The sequence below is a fragment of the Tachyglossus aculeatus genome, chromosome 10 (assembly GCF_015852505.1).
Source record: "Tachyglossus aculeatus isolate mTacAcu1 chromosome 10, mTacAcu1.pri, whole genome shotgun sequence".
NCBI classification, from domain to species: domain Eukaryota; kingdom Metazoa; phylum Chordata; class Mammalia; order Monotremata; family Tachyglossidae; genus Tachyglossus; species Tachyglossus aculeatus.
Genome location: NC_052075.1, coordinates 27,431,593 through 27,455,750, shown reverse-complemented (window position 1 = coordinate 27,455,750; position 24,158 = coordinate 27,431,593). Strand labels below are relative to the sequence as shown.

The following is a 24,158-nucleotide window of genomic DNA, read 5'->3' as shown; positions in this document are numbered from 1 at the left end:
TCCCTTGATCTTGTCCTGGCAGTTTAATTTTTGTAACACTGTGGTGGGAGACTTTTTTTTTTTTTTCTTGAGTATGACTTCATGTTTTTTGCCGATGATTGAGATTGAACCCAAGTTTCCTGGCTTTTGGTCCTTCAGTCACCCTCCTTTCAACATGAAGTGACATAAGAACTTGGAAGTCTTTTTCTGGTACTACAGAGGAAACATTGCAGCGGGGTGAAAAGTTTTAGTGTAACTTGCCTCGCAGGAAGGAAGGATTGGTCAGGAATATACTGTCTTTCTGTGTTTGCCTCTGGGTGTTTTTTCCAGCTGCCACCAGCTCCGACTGCTCTGATCCAGGTGTGAGATGGATGTAGGCTGTCAGTTTGGAAGAAAAAATGGAGAGAATGAGAGGGATAGCCAATTTGGGGGTAGCTTTTAAAATAGGAATGTGAGGAAAGTTCAATGAAAGAATAGATTTTTAAAAAAATTCTGAAACGTGATTTCAAGGGATCATTTAAATCCACAGTTGTTGTGGTTTCAGAGCTGTATTGTGATTCCGTTAGTTTGGCATCATGTTCTCAGCTGTGCGATGGAGGCACTGATTATTTAAAAAACACTTTTCCAGCTTGTTGAAGGTGCTCTATGAATTCAAGGTGGTAGTATTCAGGTAGGGAGACAACCCCAGTGGCGTGAGTGGCTACCTTTTGTCCCATTTTCCTGAAGACTCTCACTTAGCAGTTGATGTTGTGAAGGGAGAGATCATAGGAGGGCCTCATGTTTGCGAAGTCATGAGTTTTCATGCAGTGACCATTGGGATATTTGATGTGGGTCAGTAAAGAAATGATATAACACATGTAATTATCTTATGCGTTTTTCAGTGCAACAGAAGGGAATTCGGCACTGTTCCTACACAGCCTCACGGAATAATCTCTTCGTCAATAAAACCACAAAGGTTATTTGCCAAGGTTTCACTGGCAAGCAGGTACGCATAAGTAACTCATTCTTGTAATGTACAGTAATAAACTATTCCGGCTTAAACCGTGGTGTGAATACGTGCTTTACGGTCTTGTTTCCCTTAGCATTCATTCAGTCACATTTATTAGCATTTGTGACAGTCTGAGAGAAGGACCTCGGACCTCAGGCGGTGCCACAGTCTATATGATCCATTTCAAGTTTTATCCTTAGGCTGAAGTGTAGTAACTTGTAAGCATCCCAGGTTATTTAACTTTTGAGATTTCTCATGCAAGAAACTACTTCTTTCAGTGAATGGCAACAAAAATATGTTTGGTGTCCAAAAAAAAGTTTATTTCAATGACTTGGGTATTGTGATTGCGAAGCATAAAAAACAAATTCACAGTGAGCCCACTTAAATGAAATAGAAGCTAGTTCCAGACTGTAATGGACACTGGTAATAGTAGATTCCGGGCCTCGTTACCGTGAGTTACAGACCGTAGTGATCAGTCAGTCAGCAGTATTTATAGAGCGCTTTCTGTGCACAGAGCACTGTATTAAGCACTTGGGAGAGTACAACTGAGTAATAATAATAATAATTATGGTATTTGTTAAGCGCTTAATAATAATAATGGTTTTGTTCAGTGCTTACTATGTGTCGAGCACTGTTCTAAGCGCTGGGGTAGATACAAGATGATCAGGTTGTCCCACCTGGGGCTCACAGTCGTAATCCTCATTTTACAGATGAGGTAAGTGACTTTCCCAGAGTCACACAGTTGACAAGTGGCAGAGCCTGGATTCGAACCCCCAACCTCTGCCTTTCAAGCCCGTGCTCTTTCCACTAAGCCACGTAGGTAGACATGTTTCCTGCCCACAACAAGCTTACAGTCTAGAGGGAAGAGATTGCCTGGGGGGTGCTGTGTTGCTAGAGGATGGTGGGAGGAAGGATTTTCGACAACTCATTTTTAAAATAGCAATTCACGAAATACATTTTGGAGAAGCAACGGGGCCAAGTGGAAAGAGCAGGGCCTGGAGTCAGAGGACCTGGGTTCTATTCCCAGCTCGGCCATAGTGTCTGCTGGGTGACCTTGGGTGAGTCACCTAACTTCTGTGTGCCTCAGTTACCCGGTCTGTGAAATGGGGATTAAATCCTACTCTCTCCTAGTAACTGTGAACCCTGTGTGGGACAGGGACTGTGTCCATCCTGATTAACTTGTACGTACTCCAGTGCATAGTACAGTCACTGTAGTCAAATAGTACAATGTACATAGTACAGTGTTTGTCACGTAGCTGGTCGGAGAAGCAGTGTGGCCTCGTGAATAGAGCACGGGCCTGGGAGCCAAAGGACCTGCGTTCTCATCCCGGCTCTGCCGCTTGTTTGCTGTGTGAGCTTGGGCAAGTCACTTAACCTCTCTCCTCTATTACCTCATCTGTAAAATGGGGATTAAGACTGTTTGCCCTTTATGAGACAAGGACTGTTTCCAACTCAACCACCTTGTATCCCCCCAGCGCTTAGTACAGGGCCTGACACATAGTAAGAGCTTAACAAATACCACAATTATTATTATACTACATAGTAAGCCCTTTTAGATTGTAAACTTGTTATGGGGAGGGAATATGCCTACCAACTGTCAGTGCTTTGCAGATAGTAAGCGCTTAACAAATACCATCGTTATTAGTATTATTTTTGTACTCTCCCAAGTGCTTAGTACAGTATTCTAAACATAGTAAATGCTTAATAAATACCATTGATAATAGTGATAGTAAAGGCTTAACTAGTACCATTATAATTATTGTTATATTGTGTTACATGCCTGTTTTACCATATGTCATGTGTTTAACCCAACTCTCTACTCAATTTTACTTTCTTTTAAGCCTCAGGGCTACATGGGGTAGATACTTTTTGGAGCTTTATCTGTTGCCTGTAAATTAGGTGGAACCCGGGTTAATTATTTATTCATAATTATAACTTAAATTTGAAAAGTTACCTGTAATTTCACTTCATAATTTCATTCTCATATTAAATAACTGAGTCCTTAGCTGTCCTGGCTGGGATTTACTCATTCAGGTGGAAATGCAGTTATGTTATTATGGGGTTAATACTTTTGTTTTAAGTTTGGATCTTATTTCTATTGAGCAGCTGGGTACGTATTTCACCTCAGTTCATTAACTCTTAAATCCATCCATCATTTATTGAGTGCCTACTGTGTGCGGAGCGCTGTATTAAGTGGTTGGGAGAATACAGTATAACAGAGTTGGTAGACACGTTCCCTGCCCTCAAGCTTATAGTCCGGAGGGAATAATTGTATTTGTTAAGAACTTACTATGTGCCAGGCACTGTGCTGAATGGTGGGGTAGATACAAGATAATCATGTTGGACACAGTCCCAGTCCCACACAGGGTTCACAGTCTTAATCCCCATTTTACAAATGAGGTAACTCAGGCACAGAGAGAAGTGAAGTGACTTGCCCAAGGTCCCACTGTAGAACAAGTGGCAGAGCCGGGATTAGAACCCTGTGTTCCAATCCCACGTCCTCTGATTCCCAGGCCCATGCTCTTTCCACTATCTTATTCACTTATTGCTACCCTTTTGGGTGAACAAAAATTGAATTTGGTGGTAGGTGAGCCAGGAAAATTATTGGTGGCTGTCAACATTCATTCCATATATCTCTTTATTATGAGCTGCTGAAATATTTTGAAGGATTGTAAAATGTGAGCCTGTTCTTAAAACTGTGCATTGGGTGATAGAGGGAAAACAAAAAAAACATCCTTTCCCAGTGGTAATACTGATGCTTGAAAAACTTCCAGGAAATTCAATTGCTGGTGACAAAAGTAGGTTACCAGATCAGTGTCTTGACAGTCCCCATCCCCCTGTTCCTCTTGCTCATTTTCAGCCCTCTGTACCTTTTCCTCCTCCCTCAACTTCTTTAGACCACACAGCAGGCCGTTGTCATATGCTCATTCCCGTGCGTAGCTTCCCCTCCATTGCCTCCATAGATGCATACTCTTGGCTTAGAGGATTTTGGTAGACAAGAAAACAGTGCTATTTGAGTGTACATCCTATAGTTGTATTGCAAAAAATTATGAAGTATCTTAAAATGGAAGATGGTTGTTAGCTTTATTGCTTAAGTAACAGCTCTTTAGTTTAATACAGAATGGGAATTTATTTTTGCATTCAGTTTCTACACCTGTTAGTGATTGAATCTGAATCTGTTTTCTTCTTCTTAGTACTTTAAAAATCCATTTTGTGATTCTGGGAGAAGTTAATCTCAGCCAAACCAACAAAGATCACAACAGGGCAAAGACTGTTTTTTCCAGTATGTAGGATGGTAGCAAATCATCCTCCTGACTTTCTCTACCTATCAGTCAATGGTATTGAGCACTGACTATCTGCTGAGCACTGTACTAGGTGCTTGCAAGAGAAGTAGCATGGCTCAGTGGAAAAGAGCCCGGACTTTGGCGTCAGAGGTCATGGGTTCAAGTCCCGGCTCCGCCACTTGTCAGCTGTGTGACTTTGGGCAAATCACTTAACTTCTCTGGGCCTCAGTTACCTCATCTGTAAAATGGGGATTAAAACTGTGAGCCCCCCCATGGGACAACCTGATCACCTTGTAACCTCCCCAGCGCTTAGAACAGTGCTTTGCACATAGTAAGTGCTTAACAAATACCATTATTATTATTGTTATTATTATTATTGAGAAAGTACAGTACAACAGAATTAGTGGACACTTCCCCTGCCCATGAGGAGCGTACAGTCTATTAGTAAGTCTTAAACTGCTGTGCTGTTCAGTTGATCTGTCAATCTGTCCTAACCTGCTCATTCTCTTCCCCTTGTGCTTTCTTTGGAGCTGTTCTTTCTCTCAGACCACTCCCCATTTAGGGACAGATATAGATTTTCCAGTTTGTACGTGAGAATGAATCAGAATAGATTTTGCCCGCAGGGTCTGTTTAGTCTTCTCAGTTCGCCTTTTTCAAGTTTTTTTGTGCTTTTTTTCTTTTTTTCCCCAGGGCACCTTTCACAGCCAGCAGGCGTTGGAGTATGGTACCAATTTAGTCGGAGGAACTTCTCCAGGGAAGGGAGGCAAGACTCATCTGGGTCTCCCGGTGTTTAACACCGTGAAGGAGGTAATCCATAGCTGCTGGGCCCGGTCGGGGACCAGAGGGAGGAGGAAGTCAGCCTTGCTGTTATTTACTTTGGGAAAGAAACACTGGTCGGTAAAAGTCCACGACCAAGAGTCCAGGTTCAGAATATAATTTCTGCCCTAAAAGTACCTAATAGAAGTTTGTGGTGTTTATGCCTTCTGCTTCTTGTGGTGTGTATTGCCAGCCTGTGCCCTATGCAGCTGAGAGTTGAGTAAGAAACATTCTTTTCAGGGTGATTATGATTCAGGATAGCACTCTGTGTACAGTAGGAAGGGTTGTCTGATGGAAACAGGTGGTAGTCCAAAGTAGTTTCTCTAGGGCAGCTCCTTTCATCATGGTCAAACTTGTCCAATCTAACAATCTCTAGCAGAGCCTAACTTTCTTATTTTTTTCCTGTCAGTCGTATTTATTGAGCACTTACCCTGTGCGCTTGGGAGAATACAGGATAAAACATATTCCCTGCCCACAACAGTCTCATTTTTCTCCACCCCCCAACTCCTTCTAGGGATGATCTGCCTGGTTTTGATATTCAAAAGAGCCCTACTGGAAATCAGATAAAATAATATCAACAGGCTCAGTTTGTGACTAATTTGATGTGAAGGGAAACTTGTTTCTCTCACAAATTTTATATACTGTCATAATGATAATAGTAGTTATTACTATTGTATTTAAGCACTTACTATGTAGCAGGCACTGTACTAAGCGCTGGGGTGGATGTAAGCAAATCCGGTGGACACAGTCCCTGTCCTCCATAGGGGTCACAGTCTTCATCGCCATTTTACAGATGAGGTAACTGAGGCCCAGTGAAGTGACTTGCCCAAGGTCACATGGCAGACAAGTGGCGGAGCTGGAATTAGAACCCAGAGCCTTCGGATTCCCAGGCCCACACTCTATCCACCAGGCAGCAGTGCTTCTCAGTTGATTAATCAATAATAGCATCTTCTGAAAGTTCATGTGTCTTAAGCTACCGAGCTGTGTCTTAAGCACTTGGGGAGTATGAAAGAAATAGGAGGTACATCCTCAGTCCAAAAGGAGCTTACAATTTAATGCACGAACGATGCTTGGCCCAAGAAAGTACTGAAAAAAAGTGCCTTATTTTAAAGATACCTTGAAATATTCTGCATTTAATTTTTCTGTGATTGAAATGATCATGAAAGCATCACCAGTTATATTGTGTAGGTGTGATTGCCATTGTTCCTTTACCATTTGGTGCAGTCAGCAAGGGCCATGACCATTTTCAAAATTTTTTGCATGATGATGTTGAGATATTTCTCAAATTAACTGATATAATTACACTGTCACTTTTTAGAATTATGTTCTTAAGGAGATACAGCCTCAGTCCAAAAGGAGCTTACAATTTAATGAACAAACGATGCTTAGCCCAAGAAAGTACTGAAAAAAGTGCCTTCTTTTAAAGATACCTTGAAATATTCTGCATTTAATTTTTCTGTGATTGAAATGATCACGAAAGCATCACCAGTTATATTGTGTAGGTGTGATTGCCATTGTTCCTTTACCATTTGGTGCAGTCAGCAAGGGCCATGACCATTTTCAAAATTTTTTGCATGATGATGTTGAGATATTTCTCAAATTAACTGATATAATTACACTGTCACTTTTTAGAATTATGTTCTTAAGGAGATACAGCCTCAGTCCAAAAGGAGCTTACAATTTAATGAACAAACGATGCTTAGCCCAAGAAAGTACTGAAAAAAGTGCCTTCTTTTAAAGATACCTTGAAATATTCTGCATTTAATTTTTCTGTGATTGAAATGATCACGAAAGCATCACCAGTTATATTGTGTAGGTGTGATTGCCATTGTTCCTTTACCATTTGGTGCAGTCAGCAAGGGCCATGACCATTTTCAAAATTTTTTGCATGATGATGTTGAGATATTTCTCAAATTAACTGATATAATTACACTGTCACTTTTTAGAATTATGTTCTTAAGGCCACAGGCCTGTAAAATATTAATTTGGAGTCTCTAAAACCTTTGTTTCAGTTATTTTAGGGTAAGCCTTGTTAAGTGTTCAAAATGTTACCAAACCAATGTTTGGACTGCCTAAATTAGTAAAAACTGAATTATAGTCATTTAGAGAAGCAGCATGGCTCAGTGGAAAGAGCCCGGGCTTGGGAGTCCGAGGTCATGGGTTCGAACTCCGGCTCTGCCACATGTCTACTGTGTGACCTTGGGCAAGTCACTTAACTTCTCTGAGCCTCAGTTCTCATCTGTAAAATGGGAATTAAGATTGTGAGCCCCATGTGGGACAACCTGATCACCTTGTATCACCCCCAGCGCTTAGAACAGTGCTTTGCACATAGCGCTTAACATGCCATTATTATTATTATTATTCAAAAACGCACTCTTTGGAAAGTTCCTCTTTTACTCATAGTGAACACATCAATTGTTTAAAACAGCATCTGGAGTCTTGTCACTCTCAGTGTTGACTTAGGAAATGTTGCCTTATCCATCCCTGGAAGTGGAAACCACAGGCAACGAGGGAGCATAAATTATTATATAAGGTTAGAGCGACGCTGAGCCCTGCACCTCTATTTCTCGGTGGTGTTGGTTGGTGGCAATTTGGGAGGGAGGAAAAAGAAGGGCCTTGTTCTTTGGTGGCCTCCGAGATTTGGGGACCTAATGTATTTTGTGATGTTTCTCACTCTCTAATGAAAGTATCATGGTTATTGTTTTAGGCCAAAGAACAAACAGGAGCTACTGCGTCTGTAATCTATGTTCCTCCCCCATTTGCTGCCGCTGCAATCAACGAAGCGGTGGAAGCAGAAATCCCTCTAGTAGTGTGCATTACTGAAGGGATTCCGCAGCAGGACATGGTGCGAGTGAAACACTCCCTAACCCGACAGAGCAAGACAAGGCTAGTTGGTCCCAATTGCCCCGGAGTTATCAATGTAAGTGAGTTAAAAAGTGGCCTTTCCTTGTGCTTAGCCACACATTGAAGCCGTACGTTTTCGGGTCATCTGTGTGTAGTGTTCTGAGATTTTTTTTTTAAAGCCTTTAAAAAAATCTATGCTTCTAATTTACTTTCCTTAAGCCTGGAGAATGCAAAATCGGCATCATGCCTGGCCACATTCACAAGAAAGGAAGAATTGGTAAGTGTTGAGCACTAACATTCCGTTCAGCGTTCATTTGTTCACTGTATGGAAAACAGAGACTTTGTCATAAAAGCTCAGATGGCACATGCAGAAAGATATAACCACTGTAAATTTTTCAACTACTGGGGTAAGAACAGAAGGTTCAACCAAAAATGGCAGTGACTCAGAAAAACAGAATCGGCATTGAAGAAGCATGCATTAAAACAGATGCTTTATCATTTCCATGTCATGAGTTAAATAACACCGGACATGGAAAGAAAAGGAAGAGTGTCTCCAAATCCAGGAAGAAATGTAGTTTTCCAAGCCCTTTTTCTTAATGTGAGTTGAGAGTCAGTAAGAGGTTTCGGCCCTGGGAAAGGTCAGTAGCAGTGACTTCCTCCTTATACAGTAAAATCTCTAAGTTTGACAGATAGGAAGGACTGTGAATTTGTAAAAGCTGTGAATTGTAGAGTCATTTTTCAAAAACGCACTCTTGAAAGTTCCTCTTTTACTCATACTGAACACATCGGTTGTTTAAAAAAAAGCATCTGGAGTCTTGTCACTCTCAGCCCTCATTGCGGGGTGAAGAAAAGTAACAGCAGGGTGAAGAGGGTGGCTAGTGGAAGTTATAGAGAGGGAGTCTGATTTTTCTTTAGCTGAATTCTGTTTCCCTCACATTGCAACAAAGGGACACACCCTTACACTTTCAAGCACACACTTCTCTTCCCCTTCCGCCCTTCCTTTCCTTTCACCATGGAAAAATGGGAAATCAGGGCTGAATGAAATTTGAAAACTTAATTCTGGGTTTCTTCTCCTCTTTTCTCTTTCATTGGAGTCGCGTGGCTTAGTGGATAGAGCGTGGGTCTGGGAGTAAGAAGTTCCTGAGTTGTCATCTCATCTCTGCCATGTATCTGCTCTGTAACCTTGGGCAAGTCACTTCTGTGTGTCATCTGTAAAATGGGGATTGATCAGTCTTATTTATTGAGGCTTACTGTGTGCAAAACACTGTACTAAGCGCTTGGGAGAGTACAATACAACAGAGTTGGTAGACACATTCCCTGTCCACAGTGAGCTTTCAGTCTAGAGAGGGAGACAGACATTAATATAAACACATAAATTACAGATATGTTTATAAGTGCTGTGGGGCTGAGGAAGTGTGAATAAAGGGAGCAAATCAGAGTGACTTAGAAGGAAGTGGGGAAAGGGGAAATGAGGGCTTAGTCAGGAAAGGCCTCTTGAAGGAGATGTGCCTTTAAAGAGGCCCTGAAGATGGGGAGAGTTATTGTTGGATATGACGAGAGGGCATTCCAAGCCAGAGACAGGACGTGGGCGAGAGGTTGGTGGTGAGATTGAGGTTTTGAGATTGAATCTATTTTGAGATTGAGATTGGTGGTGAGTAAGTTGTCATTAGAGAAGCGAAGTGGGCGAGCTGGGTTGTAGTAAGAGAGCAGTGAGGTAAGGTCAGAGGGGGCAAGGTGATTGAGTGATTTAAAGCCAATGGTAAGGAGTTTCTGTTTGATGTGGAAGTGGATGGGCAACCCTTGGAGGTGCTTGAGGATTGGGGAAACGTGGACTGAATGTTTTGGTAGAGAAATGATAAGGAAACAGAGTGAAGTATGGACAGTGAAGTATGGACCGGAGAGAAGAGTGACAGGATAATGAGCCCCATATGGGGCACGGACTGTGTCCAACCTGATTAACTTGTAACCCCAGAACTTAGTACAGTGTGTGGCACATAGTAGGTGCTAACAAATACCATTAAAAAAAATTGTCAGTGACTTTGAGTCACTACTAGGTTGGCTAGATTGAGTTAGTGACCTAGAGGTACTAAACTTTGCCTTCTGTTTTCAGTTGCTTTTCTTAGCCTTCCTCCTTCATTTCCATTTAACAATTTAAAAACTGAGTGTTTGGGTTTTTTTGGCCAACCTAGGTGTCAAAGGAAATGTGGTCTTAATGCACATAGCTTTGAACTTCACTGAAAAACTATGCTATTGTTGCAGAATTGACCAAAGTATTCATACATTCAATTCAATTCAAGGGGGTACTCAATTTCTAAGTACCAATCTGAAGGGAACACTTTCCAGGAATGCCAAATGTGTTTATGCCCCTTTTTTGAGTACTGCGATTGGTAGTCATTGAACAGAATTATTCATCACGGCAACTTAACAGAGACCATATAGTTTAGCAAATGTCTTGTTGATAGGTTGCCTTTTTTTTGGATACACTAATGTCCCTTAGGGTCAGTGTGCGTGGCAGAAGCACATTATCAGGCATTTTCAGAGGGGTGGACATGGTAACCACAAAGCCAGCAGAATGTTCTAGGTGGCCCATGTACAAATCCACTAAGACTATTAATTGTATTTGACTGCTATGTATGTCTGCTATAAAGTTGAGCACAAGAGGCGATGGTATAATCTGAAGAGTTAGCATTCTAGTCACTCCTCCAATTTCTAGGGTACCCATGTTGTTAAAATGGAAAAGTGAAAGAGTTGGCCAATTTTGCCCTTTGTAGATCTGTTCGCTTTATGGCCATAAAGAATTGGTGTGCTTTTCTGAAGTGTTGGGCGGGATTTCCTTTTAAGAAAGTACTGTCTTAATTGTTCCTGAAATAAAACATCTGACACCATTCAGTTTATGGAAAGAGCGAAGTAAAGGATGTTGAGGCGAATCCAGTCCATACTTCACTCCGTTGCCTGGATCATTTTTCTGAAAAACCTTTTAGTCCATATCTCCCCCTCCTCAAAAGCCTGCAAGACTGCCCATCCACTTCAACATTAAACAGAAGCCCCTCACCGTGGGCTTTAGTCAGCTCTCTCCTTCCTTACCTCGCTTATCTCTTGCTACAACACAACCCAGAAGAGAAGATCACATCTCCAACAAGCATTTGCAGATTAAGCCCTTTATTTTCCGTATCTGCCCTCTCCTTTGCATTGACAATGAACTTGTCTATGTTCCCCTTTAGCACTTTGATACTCATCCCAACCCCACAATCCTTTTGCTAATATTCTTATGCTCTACTATTTATCCTGTTGCTAATCATTTTTACGGTCTGTCTTCCCCTGTAGACTGTAAACTCCTTGTGGGCAGGGATCACATCTACCAACCCTGTTGTATTTTATTTTCCCAAGCACTTAGTACAGTGCTCTGCACACAGTAAGTGCTCAATAAATACCACTGATTGAAGTGTGCTCCAGCCACTCTACTGCTTTGGCAGCCACGCTGCTGGGTACTTGCATTACCTTAAAGTTTGCCTTGTAGCAACGTAGTGAAAAGTGCAAGTATTGGAGAATCCAGAAGCGCTTTCGTTATTTCTAAATGCATTCAAACAACTTAATTGTGGTAAAATTTTACTGTAGATTTCCAGTTTGTGGTGGGGTTGAGGAGCAATAAAAAACAAATCCTCTAACTGAATGTTGTTGAAGGAAGGGGAACACTTTCCAAACTGAGTGACATTTAACTTTTGTGCTAAGCCTTGGTTGCTGTTACTACAGATTTTTTATGATCATCTGTTTTACTATTTAGGCTTGAGAGAAAGAAGCGAACTACAGTATAAAAATTACCTTCTTTCTCTGCTGTTTTTAATCTGTAATTTGCCTGTATTGGTAAAATAACAGTCTGCAGAGTCAATGGAAAATCTTTTTTTAAAGCTGAATAAAAATTCCAGTCATGTATTCATTTTCTGTAACCGTTTATCAGCAACAAAGAGTTGATTCAGTCTATATTCACTTAGTGATGTGATGGACATTGTATGTAGTGAATCGGATAGATGGGATCCCTGCTCTCTAAGTGTATTTAATCTGAACTGGATCACGTTGACAGGGACACACCTAAACGAGCAACCAGCCTCTCACAGAAACAACAGAGACTAGGCAATTTTATATGGAAATATATAAAAATATAAAGGTAGATTTTTGCAGTATACTTGGAAACTGCAGGCACTGAGGTGATATGCCATGCCAGGATTGGAAGGAGTAATCAAGTCTGACTTTCGTGTTGTCAGAGCAGATTGAGGAAAAGAAGGGTGCGAGGTGGGCTTGGATGGGGAGTTGTAAATGGGAAGGCCAACGGCACAAAAGAGGCCTTCGACGAAGGATCTGGGGAGAACAAGGGTTTGTTTCTTTTGCTAAAAGAGTGAAGAGAGGTTGCTGAAAGATTTTGAGATGTGGGTTAATGCTGACAAGGTGGGCAAGAGAAGTGGTATCTGAATGTTCAGGGAGCAGTGCTGGAATCAGAGGCATTTGGAGAAGCTGGTTCTGCGTCTTCAGCTGAGGTGTCACCAGGACTTGGGCTAGGAATTGCATACACTATTGGGAAAGTGCTAGCAGATTTGGGAAAGGCACAAGAAAAGCAGAAATGTATCATGACTGAAATTCTGGCCTTGGTGGTTGGGAAAGATGATGTCGTTCAAAGCAGCCGGGAGGTTGGGTAGGAGGAGAGTTTAGGTAGAAAGACGGGAGACACTAACTTTGTTGTTGCAACATCAACTTGACAGGGATGCTGGCAGATTAGAAGTGTCCCATAGTGTGAATTGAAAGCTGTGTATCCTCTCTGAAGAAGTGGAAGCTAAAGCTGTGAGAGGAGGTGAAATTATGTGAAAGGGAAGGGTTAGGAGGCCTTGAAGTAAGTGCTTGGGGAATTTCTACCATTAATGGGAGGTGGGGTCCTGGAAGGAAGGTTTAGGAGGAGAACTGTACCGGAGGGGGAGTCAGCTGGAACCGCCCAGGCTGCTCTGCACCTGACCAGGGCACCACACTGCGGCTCTTCCAGTACGAATGATTTCGGAGCACATTTTCTTTTCCCTTTGGAAGCAGTGGGTTTGGCCAGATGCGACACTGGTTCCTGCTTAAGGACATAGCAGCATATCAAGCAGTCAGGCAGCCATCGGCAATGCTGTCAGCTCCTGCTGGAAGTCCAGCTTGGCTCTGGACGGGCCTGGAAGGGAAGCTGGCCCTGCCCTCCCACTTCTCCACCTATTTGGGCTGGTTGGGTGCGTTCCTTCTGGGGACCTCTGAGGTTCCCATCTTCCTCACAGTGTGCACCAGAGCAGTTCTCGCCTGTCTCTCCCTCGTCCTCCCCCAAAGCCCATCCTCGGCCTGTCTTTCCAGAGTGAGAAAGTTGTTACTTAGACCTCTGAACCCAAGAGGATTCTTAGAGAATGGTGAAGGAAAGTGTTGAACCCGGCCTGTGGGAAATGTCTAAGGAGAAATGGGGTGGAGGAGTTATCACTCCAGTTATAAAGAAGTTGTTGGTTAGGGGAGCTTTTAATTAAAAGGGCTTGGATTGCGAATTGGCCATGAGGTGATGGAGAAGTGAGAGGTGACAACTTGTTCAAGGAGTATAGAGAAGAATACTATGTGGGAGAGTTACTTTTTTCATGATGGGGGAAGGAGCTGAATGTGTTTCAATATAGAGGGGAAGAAGGCAGGCATGAGTGGAAGGATGAGGCAAGAGAAGACTTTTCTTTAGTTTCACTGAATCGTGCCAGAAACGATGGGATCCGTATCATATTCTGCTTTTCTTTTTTTGACTCTCCCCTCCCTCTTCTGTCTTTTCCTTCCCTTTCTATTCATCCCTTCCTGTTGTAACAAATTTGACTCTGTAGTGGAAGCAGTATAGTCTAGTGGATAGAGCACGGGCTTGGGAGTCAGAAGGACCCGAGTTCTAGTCCTGGCTTCACCGCTGCTGTGCTGTGTGATGATGGGCAAGTCAGTTAACCTCTCTGTGCCTGTTAACTCATCTGTAAAATGGGGATTAAAACCGTGGGACACGGACTCTGTCAGATTTGATTAGCCCGTATCTAGCCCGCCTCTTAGTACAGTGCCTGACCACATAGTAGCACTTAAAATACCATTAAAAAATACTATTCTCATTGCTTGCTCCTTTAAAAGTGGCGATGGAATGCTGGTTGGCAATGTCAGTCAGACCTGGCGTTCATTTTGAAAGAAAATGCTTGCCTGGGGAGCGTGTATGTTTTAAAAGTGGAACTAGTTTAAAGACCTATCATACTCATGGTAAAAGTTTTATTTAATCAAATTCCAGACTAGAAGGTGATCTGTCTTCACTGTGACTAATGGGCAACACAAATTTGACTTTGTCCTGGTGTAAGACTGGCTTGAACCAAAATGCAGATTTGAATGGGAACGCTAATTTATAGCGAAACCATAAACTTAGCTGCAAACGGATGTAAAATGATGCTAACACAGCACTGTGGTTACGAGTTCAAATGTGCTGATGCTGAGAAATTAGGAGTTATACCCCCCAGTGTGATGTGCATTTTAATTGGCCAGCGGAGAAGCTATTTCCTGGGAGACAGCCTCTTTATAAGTCCCAAGGGGATGTAACAAGACAAGAGATAGATGAGCCCATGTATTTTAACTATGTCACTGTTGCTATTGCAGCATTCAGCTCCATACTCTGGGGTTGATAGTGTAACCAACTTGGAGTTTTTTAATCCAGTGAATCCAATACTCCCAGTGTCTAAAGCTACTCCCTGGCTGTCAGGAACTTTGGGCTGAGCATCTTTTTAAGACCATTAGGTGATCTTGTAGTGCACATACTTGCATCTTTGTTCACCGATAAAGGCAGTTGAGATGACTAGGAATGGGGGGATGGTAAAGCTGAGGCCACCAGCGAATGTTTTCAAGACTGTTAGTCCAGAGAATATTCCTTTTGTCCTGCAAAGGGTTCCCATCAGGCTTTTAACTTCCCAGCTCAGGCAAACTAGTGTCAAACCCGTTTATGAAGGCCTTTCAGAGAAAGACCCAGTGTTGGTTTGGTAAACCGAGTTTTATAATAATCTAAAATTATTTCCTAACTTAGATTCTTCCTAGTACTGTGCTGTAGACCAAATGTGTCTGACTTCTCTTCCTCTAAGGTATTGTGTCACGATCTGGCACCCTGACATATGAGGCGGTTCATCAGACAACACAAGTTGGATTGGGACAGTCATTTTGTGTTGGTGGGTAATTTCTTTGAATGAATTTTATTCAAGATGAAGTCAGAGGAGTGGAGTGAGAAAGCAGTGTGGTCTACTGTAAGGCCACAAGCCAGGCCTGGAAGTCTGAAGGACCACTTGTCTGCTGTGTGACCTTGGTCAAAGCACTTAACTGCTCTGTGCCTCAGATACCTCGTTTGTAAAATGGGGATTATGACTCAGAGCTCCATATGGGGACCTAGACTCTGGCCATCCTGATTAGCTTTTATCTTCGCCAGTGTTCAGTGAAGTGCCTGGCACAGAGTACTTAACAAATACCATTAAAAAAAACATTTTAAAAGTCACGCAGCCTTGAAGTTCATTTGTCGGGATGTAGAGGAACCGTTGGTTTATGTAAAGACGTAAAATCATTTCAAAATTTGAGCTGCGCCATCTGGCTCCTGCGATGCAAAAGTAATGTAAAGACATTAGAGGTGTCAATTTTGCAGGCTTTACAAAAAAGACATACTTATAAAGTAGAAGCGTGACTTGTGGAAATGCTTGGGCCTCGGAGCCTGGGTTCTACTCCTCGCTCTGCCAGTTGCTTGCTGTATGATCTTGGATAAGTCACTTCACTTCTCTGTGCCTCAGTTTCCTCAGTTGTAAAACAGGGAGTAAGTACCCATTCTTCAGCGATGTGTCCCATGTGGGGCTGTATCTGAGCTGATTGTATTTAATCTAGCCCTTATCACAGTGCTTCACAAACACTTAACAAGTACCAGAGTTATTATTGATATCATTATTGTAAGCATTGGTGATTTTTTTTTAATGTCCTTTTCAATTCACTTTAGAAAATGAAATTGGGTAGAAGATTTTAATCAAGTTTTTGAATTTCAAATTATGCGTTTCTGTTCTAGGTAGCCCCTAAATATTGTTTACTTAAATTGCAGCAACTTTCTCTTTACCAAGTAGGTTTTCGCCTCCCCCTAAAGTTTGTGTGCCATTTCCCATCAAATCCCACTACATTTAAGGTTTTTGATTTTTAAAACTATTTCAAGATGACTTTACAAAGCAAAAAAAAATTAACTTTGAAATTTTTAAATAATTGTAAATCCTTCTGAAAATATCCACAACTATAAAGAGAATGCTTAAAAAGTCAAATCTTCCTGTTTTGATTTTCCAAACTCAAATCCAACATCCTATTTTCAAATAATGTAATCTTTTTCCCTCAGGAATTGGAGGTGATCCCTTTAATGGAACAAATTTCATTGACTGCCTTGAAGTTTTTCTCAAAGATCCAAGCACAGAAGGAATCATACTAATTGGTGAAATTGGTGGCAATGCTGAAGAGGATGCAGCGGCATATTTGAAGCAACATAATTCAGTAAGTATAGCATAGGGGAAAAAATAAGACTTCTTATTTCTTCCTAAAAGAACATCGTAGGTGGGTTGTAAAGCATTGCTCCTTTTTACAACTCTAATTGTAAATTAGAGTAAATTGTAAATACTCTAATTGTAAATAGATTAAAGTAAATTGTATTTAGTGTCACTAAAATAGATTAATCAGTCAATAGTATTTATCGAGCCCCTACTACGTGCAGAGCGCTGTACTGTTGGGAAGAGTATATTAGAAGAAAAGTACACAATCCCTGCTCTCAAGATATATAACAGGAAGACAGATGGACACAGAGTTATAATTGAAAGGTAAAAGAATGATACAACTTCTTATAACAAGAGAATGAAAAGATAAAATAAGTGGTAGAGTTCACAAATCAACATGTGCATGTGCCTTAGGTGTTTGTGGGTACATAACTGGGGATGATAATAGTAATAATAGTGATATTATTAATAATATAATAATAGTGATATTCTAGACTGTGAGCCCGTTGTTGAGTAGGGACCTTCTCTATATGTTTCCAACTTGTACTTCCCAGGCAGTTAGTAGAGTGCTCTGCACACAGTAAGCGCTCAATAAATACAATTGAATGAATGAATGAATATTTAAGTGCATGCTATCTGTCAAGCACTATATTAAGCTCGGGGTGGATAATAATGATGACATCTGTTAAGCGCTTACTATGTGCCAAGCACTGTTCTAAGCGCTGGGTGCAAGATAATGAGGTTGGACACAGTCCCTGTCCCACACAGGGCTCATAATCTAAGAGGGGAAAAAGAACTGGTCTCGAATCCTCATTTTACAGAGGAAACTGAGGCACAGAGAAGTTTAGTGATTTACTCAAGGTCACTTAACAGGTAAGTGGTGAAGCTGAGAAAACATTATTCAGGGAAAGCCTCCCAGGGGCGGTGGGGTTACAAGAGGGTTTTGAAGATGGGAAAATTTATGATTTAGCAGATTTGAATGGGGAAGGAGTTCCAATAAGGGGGAAGATATGACCACGGCTACAGAAAGGGAGAACTGAGAGCAAGGGCTGAAGTTCACTTAGAGTTCAATAAGCGGGGTTTTCACAGTAGATGATGGTTGAGTCTCCTGAACAGGGAAGATTAATTGAAAGTTTGATACATTTCTTTTTCTTCAACAGCTATAGTACCTACTTAGTGTTGAGGACATTTTACTTAATGCTGACCATTCTCATGCTAGGCTCATGCTTACAGATTAATGTCCCCCAAATATACTTTCTCAGTTATTTGGGTAGTCTGGGAAACATGTCCAAAACTGAACTTCTCATCTTCCCTCCCAATCCTCCTCCTCCCGACTCTCCTCCATCACTCTTAACAGGAGCATCATCCTCTCTGTCGTACAAGTGCACGATCTCGGCATTGTCCTTGACAGTATCTTTCTCCTTCACCCCACGTATCTAGTCAGTCACCTCATCCTGCCAGTTCTATCTTCACCACATCTCCAGGATTCACCCCTTCCTCTCCATCCAAACCATCACACTGGTCCATGCGCGTCGTATCCCATCTCAGTTACTTTACTCAGCCTCCTCAGTGACCTTCCTGTCTCCAGCCTCTCCCTCTGCAGTCCGTCCCTCACTCTGCTGTCCGTGTCATTTTACTAAGAAAGTCAATCTGTGCAAGTCTCCCAACTCCTCAAAAACCTCCAATGGGCCTCCCATCCACCTTCACATTAAGTAGAAGCTCCTCTCTGTTGGCTTTAAGGCAGTCAGTCAGCTCCCTCCCAATAGTACCCAATGTAAATACTTCAGTCCTCTACACATCAACCTCCCTCTCATCTCTCTCACTGTCGATCCCTTCCCATGCCATTCCTCCCTCCTGCTCGGAACTCCCTCTCACTTCATGTCTAGCCCTGCATTCATAGACCTACTCAAATCATATCTGCTCCGGAAAGCCTTCCCTGACTAATCTCTCATCTCCTCACCCAGTTTTCCCTCCCTTCTGCATTATCCATGGACTTGAGTCTATATGCAGTGTGGCTCAGTGGAAAAAACACAGGCTTGGGAGTCAGAGGACATGGGTTCTAATCCCAGCTCTGCCACTTGTCTGCTGGGTGACCTTGGGCAAGCCACTTAACTGTGCCTCAGTTACCTCATCTGTAAAATGGGGATTAATACTGCGAGCCCCACGTGGGACAACCTGATTACTTTGTATCTACCCCAGCGCTTAGAACAGTACTCAGCACATAGTGCTTAACAAATGCCATAATAATAATAATTACCCCCCAGACATTTAGGTATTCACTCCCTTCCTACACTCCTTGACTAGAGTGTAAGATCCTTGAGCGCGCGCGCGCATAGTACCTACTTACTCTGTTGTAACTCTTCCAAGCACTTAGTACCGTGCCCTGCACAAAGTGCTCAATAACTACCATTGATTCAGGCCAATGTGTCCCTAATAGTTCTGCAAAGAAAATGTGAGGAAGAAAACTGTATTCTCTCTTAGGACACAGATTTGACTGACCCCACTCCCCATTTGTGTCCAGTGGCAAGGAAATAATTTGAAAACCTTCACTTCTGGTGAAAAAAAGTAAACCTGGGTGTGCGAGAGATTTTAAACGCTCTATTCTGTCCACTGCACGAATGCATCTTTAAAATTGGGCTGTGTTTTTTATTCATAAACTGCAAAATTTTAGTCGTAATTTGTAGGAGAATAAGATTTTGGTGGCGAGGTGAAACCAGGGGGAATATGACGTTCCCGTGGTCTGCTGTTTGGCATTGGGTTACTTTGCTACATTAAAACTGCTTATGTTTCCAGCAAGAGACATAGTGCTTCTAGCCAGTGAAACTTTTTTCTGTGTTACCTGGGGGCTGGCTAATTTAAGAATTTATGCAGGAACATAGTAAATGGCATGCTAGCCCCAGGACCCTGCCTGTTAAGATAAACCCTGAAAGTTTAACTGGTCAGGTTGTTGCAGGGCCAGAACCAGTCTCCCAAACTCCAGACCCACTCCTTTGCTCATAATAGTAATAATGATAGCATTTATTAAGCATTTACTATGTGCAAAGCACTGTTCTAAGCGCTGGGGAGGTTACAGGGTGATCAGGTTGTCCCATGGGGGGCTCACAGTCTTAATCCTCACTTTCCAATCAGTCAGCGTTATTTATTGAGCGCTTACTGGGTGCGGTATGAAAGTCCAGGTGGATATGTAGCCAACAAGTTGTGTCACGGAAGTTTGATTAGATTGAAATCTGTTAGTTTGTAATAAAGATGATGGTACTTGTTAAGTGCTTACTATGTGCGAAGCACTGTTCTAAGTGCTGGGGGGATACGGGGTGATCAGGTTGTCCCATGTGGGGCTCACAGTCTTCCAGATGAGGGAACTGAGGCACAGAGAAGCGAAGTGATTTGCCCACAGTCACACAGCTGACAAGTGGCAGAACCGGGATTAGAACCCATAGTTTGTACTCTTCCAGGTACATAATACAGTGCTCTGCACACAGTAAGCACTCAATAAATGCCATTGATTGATTGAAAACTTCTTCCAAGCTGCCTTGAGCTAATTTGGAATAACTCAGCAGTGTCCAAAGAGACCCCAATCATGGTGTAATGTGTGGTGTCAGTTTCCCATACTGTTGGGAGGTGATTAGGCTTCTGCCAAGCTGAACTACCACGGGCCATTTGCTGGAAGCGGCCCCTCAGTTAGTGACTGGTATTTGATTGATTTCTTTTCATTAGGTTGTTTCCCAGATGCCGGCCATTGGTTGTCTAAAAATGGCATTCTGCTTCCTCCGCAGGGGCCACATGCCAAGCCAGTAGTGTCCTTCATCGCGGGTTTGACTGCTCCTCCGGGCAGGAGAATGGGTCACGCCGGGGCTATCATTGCTGGTGGGAAAGGTGGAGCTAAAGAAAAAATCGCTGCTCTTCAGAGTGCTGGCGTGGTCGTCAGTATGTCTCCGGCTCAGCTGGGAAGCACCATGTACAAGGTGAGTTATGAGACCCTCACAGGTGCTGGGGAGCGTGGCTCAGTGGAAAGAGCCCGGGCTTCGGGGTCAGAGGTCGTGGGTTCATATCCCGGCTCTGCCAGTTGTCAGCTGTGTGACTTTGGGCAAGGCACTTAGCTTCTCTGTGCCTCATTTACCTCATCTGGAAAATGCAGGTGAAGACTGAGCCCCCCATGGGACGACCCGATCACCTTGTAACCTCCCCAGCGCTTAGAACAATGCTTTGCACATAGTAAGCGCTTAATACATGCCACCATTATTATTATAATTAGGCCCTTGAAAGTGGTGGCTCTCCATCTGCTTCATTTCAGGTAACCTCATCGGTAGCTCAATCCCATTCCACTTGGGCGTGACCGGAAATAACTTTTTGAAGCAAAGCGTTTCCTTCTTTTAAAGGCTCTTTCCTAAGGAGTGAGGAGGTGGCTCATGCGGGTTGACGCAGAGTGTTTTCCAGATTATTTGGGATTTTGAGCCAGGTGTGGCCCTTGCTGAGGAGCCCTGACCATCCTCCTTCCTTACCCAGGCCTAGGAGGTGATAAGATGTTTGTATTCACAACACCAGGTATTAAGTGTTGCTTCTGGGGCTGGACCTGACCCAGAACCTGAAGCACGGATATCAGTGTTCAATTCTAATTTGTCTTGGGTTGTTTTTTGACTCTAATTACTACCTGTATCATGGATCTAGCCAATTCATTCATCACTTCACTCACCCATCTGTTTTTTTTGGGTCCTAGAAGTGAACCTTGGAATAACACTGTGATGTATTACTATCATCCCATTCTTTGGAAATGATTTTCTGTTTCGTTCATGAAAAACAGAAACATCATTTATTCTTAAAAGCATTAAAAGTCCTGGCCTTTTCTGTGACACTGGGAAAAGGAGCATTATTCCTAGGTATTGAAGGGCCCCTTGGGTCTTACGTAATAAAAGTCTGGCTGATTTTCCCATTGTGATCAGCGAGCGGCCTGGGTATTTAATTGAAGTCGGTGGTAGCGGCGGCAGTGAGCACTAGGAAAAGGAAGAAATTTTGCCTTCTGTTATTTGTGCTTCATCTTAAAGGGACAAGTTGGTGACTTGACTGATTTTTTTTTCCCCCCCCTCCTTTTACACTCCTGAATGATTGGCTGGCACAGTGGATGGGGGGTTGGTTATTGGAATGGTTGGGTGTAGGAAGGTGGTGGTAAATAGAATACAAGGATTTTACATTTTGGTAGAAAATGAGCAGAAACAGACTCCGATTGATATTTGTATGTATGTTACCGGTTTACCCCAGCCTGTGGCAGCAGAGGTCTTCATTTTAATCTTCATTTTAAAATTCCTGCTGTTGACGACCAGCTTGAGAAACGCCCTTATCAGAAGTTGTTTCCTTTCTTCGTTCATTCAATCGTATTCTCAGCATTTCTACTGTTCTCAAATCTGAACAGTCTGAATTCCTCTCTGTGTTTAATTTTTCTTCTAGACTGTGAGCCCACTGTTGGGTAGGGACTGTCTCTATATGTTGCTAACTTGTACTTCCCAAGCGCTTAGTACAGTACTCTGCACACAGTAAGCGCTCAATAAATACGATTGATTGATTGATTCTCCCTCCTCATCCCCTTACCATCCCCTTGGAAAACAGAGCCCAAGTTTGGCCATCTTTCATGTGCAGAAAGGACCCAGTAACGGTACTCTTATTGCACCATACGTCTAAATGGCTAGAAACAAGATTCTCCAACCCAAAATAATAATTCTGCAGCCGAAAAATTGCGGTCCTCATTTTTGGTATTTAGGAGGAAGAAGGCTGAAGGCCCAGTATCTAGTTCAGTGAAATTTAAGCTGACGTAGATTCTTTTGAAAGCTTTTTTTTTTTTTTTCCCAAAGTGTCTTGTTATGGGTACTTTTTGCATTTGCCTTTTGTGATGGTTCAAAGGATTGTGCAAATGAGAGGTTTATAATTCTCCCTCCCCATCCATTTTTTTTTTCCTGCAGGAGTTTGAGAAGAGGAAACTACTGTAAAAACCTTGTGACAGGGAGCACTGGACAAGCGTGAACCAACACTGCCCCTGCTTTTGGGTAGCCATTGTATGCCAACCCAGCCTCATTCACATGACTGATATTGGTCTCCCAATGCAACGTGAAGCCATAAGGAATGTTTCGAATGCTCTTAACTCAGATGTGTTCTCCTGATTATTCATCATAGCTAATCAATAAATCTACCATCTGATTTGACCTTGGATTTCTGATATTCAGTGATGGGTAAGGGAGAAATTTTGAAAATTTATAGGTGACTGGGCACCATATAAACTGATCTATCTGGTGTCTTTGGGAGTTAGACAAACTATTAAATGCTGTACGAAATCATTACTTTGAGTGCGTTCTCCTGATTAATGTAATCAACACTTCTAGACAGTTAAGATCTCCAGAGCAGAAGACGTGAACCTTTCGGTGTTGGTCTTTCGGAGACAGCTTTAAGGATCTAGGTATTTTCCCCAGGTCAGGAAAAGGGTTAATCCTGTTGGAGAATAATAGCTGGGAGCAAACATTTTTGTCCTGAAAAGGGATTGGGAGTCCATTGGAAATGGTTTCCAGGAGTTGCACAATGCACCTGCAGTATCCTGTAGTGCAGCTTCGTGCGTAATTTGCGTCCCAAGTTTGCGTAGCTGTAGTTTTCCATGAAAATGTATTTCAAACTGCGCCCATAATTCAGAAGATCCACCTCTTTGGACATTTATGTTACTTCAGCTGTCTTTAACTTTATCCGGATGGTGCTGTGGTGTGATATAAAATATTAATAATATCAGAGTGACTGTAGTTAAACAAATAATAAATCGTAAGTCACAGACTTCAAATCACTGCCAAGTCCACTGAAGGAACCGATGAAATGCCAGGACTATTTGGATGCTGTAGGAGGACATCTTTTTAGAGCTGTTTCAATTGGCATTTTGGTCAGTGGCTCTACATTGAACCAACCTGTGAAACGGGGATGAAATGTTGACGAAGCACGTTGCGTGGTAGCAACTGCTGTAAAGATGAAATTGTGTGTATGCGTGTGCTTGCGTGTCTAGGAGGCAGTAGGAGGGATCAGCTTCGGAAAATCCGTCTTGACAGTGAGACGGCCTTGAAGCACGGAAGCCTATAGAAAGAGTCTGTTGCCAACTGAACGCCGGAGCCGGAGGAAAGCAGGCTTATGCTCGAAGCAGCGTGGCTCAGTGGAAAAGAGCGTGGGCTCTGGAGACAGCGGTCATGGGTTCAAATCCCGGCTCTGCCCCTTGTCAGCTGTGTGACTTTGGGCAAGTCACTTCTCTGCGCGTCAGTTCCCTCATCTGTAAAATGGGGATGAAGACTGTGAGCCCCCCACGGGACAACCGGGTCACCTTGTAACCTCCCCAGCGCTTAGAACAGTGCTTTGCACATAGTAAGCGCTTAATAAATGCCATTATTATTATTACAGCCTGAGAAACGTGGTTAATCCATTTATAGACAACTGTTTGGTCCCCAAAAATAAATGGCTCCAAGCTTTTGACTGTTCCTTGAGAACAGCATTTCCTCTGCTAATTTGTCTTCCTCTGGTTCCAAAATTGTGTTGAGCTTTATATAGGAGAACTTCATGTAAGTGTTCATGCAGTACTTTATTTAGCACCTGTTCCTTGCAGAGCATACTTTATTTAGCACCTGTTCCTTGCAGAGCACTGTAGTGGGTGATGGGAAGAATACAGTAGAAGCTTTGTTCTCACTC

The 24,158-nt window shown here is 42.5% G+C and overlaps 1 protein-coding gene across 1 annotated transcript in view; it reads left to right on the top strand.

Annotated features, from left to right (window-relative positions):
* Positions 1–22,783, top strand: part of SUCLG1 (succinate-CoA ligase GDP/ADP-forming subunit alpha) — a 31,208-nt gene extending 8,425 nt beyond the window's left edge. Inside the window, exons 2-9 of the mRNA XM_038752825.1 lie at positions 861–964; positions 4,942–5,058; positions 7,775–7,987; positions 8,131–8,188; positions 15,045–15,128; positions 16,316–16,467; positions 20,237–20,425; positions 22,412–22,783. Coding sequence (XP_038608753.1) covers positions 861–964; positions 4,942–5,058; positions 7,775–7,987; positions 8,131–8,188; positions 15,045–15,128; positions 16,316–16,467; positions 20,237–20,425; positions 22,412–22,438 — 944 coding nt within the window. The 3' untranslated portion in view covers positions 22,439–22,783. The remainder of the gene's footprint in view (positions 1–860; positions 965–4,941; positions 5,059–7,774; positions 7,988–8,130; positions 8,189–15,044; positions 15,129–16,315; positions 16,468–20,236; positions 20,426–22,411) is intronic.
* The last annotated feature ends 1,375 nt before the right edge of the window (positions 22,784–24,158 follow it).